This window comes from Diaphorina citri, unplaced genomic scaffold, assembly GCF_000475195.1.
Source record: "Diaphorina citri unplaced genomic scaffold, Diaci psyllid genome assembly version 1.1 scaffold1346, whole genome shotgun sequence".
NCBI lineage: Eukaryota > Metazoa > Arthropoda > Insecta > Hemiptera > Psyllidae > Diaphorina > Diaphorina citri.
The window spans coordinates 1-4,895 of record NW_007378774.1 but is presented as its reverse complement, the minus strand read 5'-3'; the positions used below and the strand labels follow the sequence as shown (position 1 = coordinate 4,895).

The 4,895-nt window shown below is 36.6% G+C and overlaps 1 protein-coding gene across 3 annotated transcripts; it reads left to right on the top strand.

The window, feature by feature from the left end:
• Positions 1-682: 682 nt before the first annotated feature.
• LOC103515449 (splicing factor, suppressor of white-apricot homolog) lies at positions 683-4,784 on the top strand. 3 transcript variants are annotated; one of them, XM_026828154.1, is made up of 5 exons: positions 683-907; positions 1,621-1,834; positions 2,223-2,311; positions 4,473-4,557; positions 4,592-4,784. In XM_026828154.1, exons 1-4 carry the CDS (start codon positions 698-700, stop codon positions 4,542-4,544), a joined length of 585 nt encoding a protein of 194 aa, XP_026683955.1. In that variant the 5' UTR covers positions 683-697; the 3' UTR covers positions 4,545-4,557; positions 4,592-4,784. The 3 variants fall into 3 exon arrangements, with proteins under 3 accessions (XP_026683955.1, XP_026683954.1, XP_017302170.1); XM_026828153.1 differs by having other exon boundaries at positions 4,473-4,569; positions 4,646-4,784; XM_017446681.2 differs by having other exon boundaries at positions 4,473-4,784.
• The last annotated feature ends 111 nt before the right edge of the window (positions 4,785-4,895 follow it).

Here is a 4,895-nt window from a genome sequence, read left to right as displayed (position 1 = left end):
TCAAATTGAATTTTGGATCCCAAAAACGAGTCTGAGTGAGGTCTATCTACAGTTCACTGAACTACTAGTACCTATTATTATTATGTTAAGGCGGCCTCTTCTTGATCCCTTGTGTGCCGCGTCCATTTTTGTTTAGCCCGAGCCATCTAAGGCTCGGGGATGTGCCGCGTCCAGTTTTGATTAGCCCAAGCCATCTTAAGGCTCGGGGATGTGCCGCGTCCAGTTTTGTTTAGCCCAAGCCATCTAAGGCTCGGGGACGTGCCGCGTCCAGTTTTGTTTAGCCCAAGCCATCTAAGGCTCGGGGACGTGCCGCGTCCATTTTTGTTTAGCCCGAGCCATCTAAGGCTCGGGGATGTGCCGCGTCCAGTTTTGTTTAGCCCGAGCCATCTAAGGCTCGGGGATGTGCCGCGTCCATTTTTGTTTAGCCCGAGCCATCTAAGGCTCGGGGATGTGCCTTTTTTTTTTTAGCAATAACCTGTAGCTTTTGTTTTTGTAGCATCAATGCAACATTGAAGCCAAAAGAAACAGTGAAAAATTTTGCATGCCTTTCGAGGAGGAAAACAAAAGGCTTATATGAGTGCTGCACTTGCATAACTCTTAACTCTTTGTAGGTCAAGAGTGTAGTGTAGTGTAGTGGTGGTAAATTTATCTACTCTGATGGTTAAAATTTTATACACCTAGGTATTTGACCAATAAAATGTCTGAATATTTTTATTTTCCCTCAGAGGAAGAGTTGAAAAGACTGCAGGAAGCGGGTAAAGAAAAGCTCTATGGACAAGTGGGTTTCACGTATGATGATGACAGCAATGATAAGGAAGATGTGAAGAAAGTGGATGAGGAGAATGGAGACGAGAGTGATGTGTTTGAGTTGATACCGCAGCTTGACATTCCAGTTAATACTGTTTTGGTAAGTTGACAAGTTTTATTTTTAGAAGGCTCCTAGTATCCACTTTGCAAAATTTACCAGGCTAGCGTTAAAACTCTTGATTAAACTTTGTTTAAAATGGTTTGACAGAGGGAACTGTAACTGCTAGGGTCTTATCATCCCAAAATTGAAGAGGGAAGGAAGACAGGATAGGAGGAAAGCCAGCCGTTACGAGAATGAACATTATCTCATCAGGATAAAATCTGGCCCGGGTGGGAATAGAACCTGCGGCCTAGCACTTACAAGGCAGATGTGCCACCAACCAAGCTAACTAGGCCGGCTAATTAAACTTTAATAATTTAATTAACAATGCTTTGATATTCACAACAAAATTAAAAAGAAAAATGTAAAACAATAATAAATAGGTACCTACCTAGTCATGGAAATTAAATAAAATGATAATAATTATAAGAGGCCCTCTCAGATTCACCAAAAGCTACTTAAATTTATTTCCATTGTATTTTCTATGGCCAAGTGGGCATCACACTAGGCTTGTACACCAGACACCAGAGGTTCCTGGGTTCAATTTGAGTTTGGGGTGCACTCAAGCTTGTGACAACAATTGAGTACCTAGCTAATTATAATCAGCAAAAAGTAAAATCTACTAATATATTTGAGTGAATTCTACAGTTCTTTCTGACTGTACAACAGTGAACTCATCTTCTTGTTTTTTGTTTTCTATCCTCCCATTTTAGCCAACAAGCAAAAAACACTTTGCCATCATTGAGAAGACTGCTTCGTTCATAAACTCGCAAGGGGCTCAAATGGAAATCCTGCTCAAAATGAAGCAAGCGTCCAATCCACACTTTGGGTTCTTGTCGTTTGACAATCCCCTGTATCCGTTCTATCGACATGTGCTCAGTGCAATCCAGAGTGGACGCTACATGCCGGGAACTTATGAGCAGCAAAGTAAGTCACTTCTTTTTTTCCCCTCTTCATTGTCCTTTAATTTTAGGATTTTTTTCTTCCTTTTAGAATTTTTGTCCATTTATGGCTGGGACAATAATCTGAGTCTAAATTTAAGTACCAATTTAAATTGTTTTCTGATTGGTTCTTTTGGAATTACAAAGTATAATTAACTCCTTTCTGAAACAGAGGTCAGGCCAGTTTTAATGCTTGTGGTGTGCTGGTCACTATTAGACGGAATTCACAATACTCCGGTAAACTCCATTTAACCCCACTAAATCACTAATGGCTGATAATTAATTGCTCTAAATGTGTAATAAATAATAATGAAATCCCATTAAAAAATGTGAATATATAATAAAGATCTGATGTGTGATTTTGTTTTTGCCAGAATCATCTGAGCTGAATTCATCCTCAGAACAAGAGGACTACCTGCACCCGAGTCTACAAGTGCCTACCATGTCTACGCTACCTGAATCTGTAAGTATCTGTCGGGTTTTATTTCTCTACATAATCAAATCTTATAATTCCACATTTTTTTCTTCCGATCTGTCTACGCTACCTGAATCCGTAAGTATCAGTCGGGTTTTATTTCTCTACATAATTAAATCTTATAATTCCACATTTTTTGTTTATTTTCTCTTGTGTGTTTGTTGTTAAAAAAGATGGCATATGTAAAATTGGACATGGGTATTGTACAACTTGCTATCTCCCTAAATTGGTTATTATAATTTACATTCCTTCCTATGGGATAAGAAAATGTAAAAGAAAGAAAACGGGATTAAAAATAATTTATGAACAAGAATGATCGTTCTTAGATCAGTCTCAAGTCAAAATTGACCAATCAAATGCCTTGAGACTATGCTTAGCACGAACTTAAGAGCCAGCATTTTGTTCATAAATATGGGTGTTAGTGACGGTGGTTTTACCATCTATTCGGCGACAAATGCGACAATGTACCCTTCAGAAAAAAAAAAAAAAAAAAAAAAAAAAAACTGAATTTCACCAAAACCTTTCTCCTCATATTGTCCTTCCTTTACCTTTAACATGATAACTTAGCTTAAAATCTCCAATGGGAGTATTTAGTAGTATTATACTACCATGGAGAAAGAGAAGAAAAAAATCGATCTAGCTAGCAAATGAGATTCCTGGACTGATGGTTTCTGTGGATCAAAATGCCTTGGAATGTGGAAATTCAATTGTTGCTATGGAACAGCTCTCGGTGAAATTAAAGCTGTGGGATGCAAGGAGCCACTACATAATGGGTAAGTAATATTAGTTTTTCCAAGAATGGCATGCTTAATTATAAGGTCAAATCATGAAATAGATCCAAAATTCTGAAAAATAAAGCAAAGAATGTACCTAATAGGTGTTTAGACAAAATACAGACTGCCCAAAAGATAATAGGTACCAAATTTGTAGAGATCATTTACTCGAGTTAAAATGAAACTTTTAGCTATCTAGAGGGTGATCAATGATTTCTTTTCTTAATGATAACAATTACCTTCTCTTGAATGGTGTAGACAAGCTAGTCGTGTATGTGGCCAAGAACGGGAGAGATTTTGAAATCATTGTCAAGAGAAAATGTAAGTAAAGACCTCCATTTACATCCTGGTGCTCTTGGCCCACCACTCATGTCGGCGCATTGCTGGAGAAACGCGTTTCTACTTATTTCTCATATTGTGACGTCACAACTCCTTAAACTTTTTCATTAGAACGGTAAATACTTAATTGAATTTTCGACCTTTGAGTTTTTTTTTAGTTTTGACCTCAGGTTTGAATTTTTCACAAATTTTACGTAGGAATCGACCTTTTATTCATTTCCCCCCCCCAAATGCAACAGTTCTATTAAAAATCAGTATATAGGATTTACCCTTATTTTTTAAATCGATTTATCTCATGATCTAGACGTGGAGAAGAAAAGAAAAATTCACTACTATACGTAGCTCCTCATTTTTTTCTGCTCTTTGACTTTGAAACCTCACCTAAGAAATCCTGTTTATATTTTACAGACTGCCTTGCTTCCAGCTTCCTCCATTTTCCTGTCTTCCGAAGCTGTGAATTCATTGTGACCTCAGACTTGTTTTAGCAGCTTTTGATTTAGCCGATTGGTGATGGCAAAATAAAGAAAACTAGGGACCTTGAAACGTGTTTTAGCACTAAAATTTCAGCTGATTACATTACTTTCCTTCCTATCAGTAGAATGTAGGATAAAGAAAGTAAAAAAAAAGGAAGAAAAAAAGGTGTTTTTATCAGCCATTTGTTTTGATGATGGTCTCTAACCATATTTTATTTTGGTTTGAACCACGGTTATCGTGAGGAGAACCGTTGGAGAAATTCATCTTCTAACTTAACTGATGGTTAGGAATAGCTGTTCTCCCCCAGCCAGACAGTTTCAAATCGAATAGAAAGTATCTTTTTTCATTTCCTGCAGTTCTGTACACAGATGAAATTCCCGGGTAAAATACAAACTCTAAAATATATTTATTTTTAGCTATAGTTTGTTAAAGGGAATATTGTTTTAAAACACAACAAAAATTATAGTGATAGAATAATGATTTAAATTCCTTTATTTGACATTTTTTCAACCCATAAAAGCTACTGCCAAAATAAAGCAATCATTTTTCATTTTCTCTTTCAGATATGCAATGTGGCTCAAGACTACAGGATGGTTCAGAAGATATCGTCTTCCAGGCAACTTGAATGTTGCTAAAATTCGGGAATGCCCTGTAGTAGAGATAACTATGTGTTAGTGAACACCCTGTAGTAGAGATGTTGAGATAACTATGTGTTAGTGAACACCCTGTAGTAGAGATGTTGAGATAACTATGTGTTAGTGAACACCCTGTACTCATATGTCATTTACGGTTAAATGATACACAAAGGGTACCTTTTTTTTCAATTTTTTTTTCCTCGGGTACTCTAAGGGTTGATCGGTTTCAAATTCAAGAAGAAAATTTCCTCTATATGTTGAACACGTTTGTCAAATTTCATCAAAAGTGGACAAACCGGTTACAAGTTACAATAATTTTTCTAAAAAAAAAAAAAAAAAAAAAAAAAAAAA

Bases quoted from the DNA above. Each gene is read 5' to 3' on its own strand.
- LOC103515449 (XM_026828154.1), top strand. From the start codon at position 698: ATGTCTGAATATTTTTATTTTCCCTCAGAGGAAGAGTTGAAAAGACTG. The intron at 908-1,620 runs GTAAGTTGACAA...CTCCCATTTTAG, and splicing joins TTCCAGTTAATACTGTTTTG to CCAACAAGCAAAAAACACTT. The intron at 2,312-4,472 runs GTAAGTATCTGT...TTTCTCTTTCAG, and splicing joins TGTCTACGCTACCTGAATCT to ATATGCAATGTGGCTCAAGA.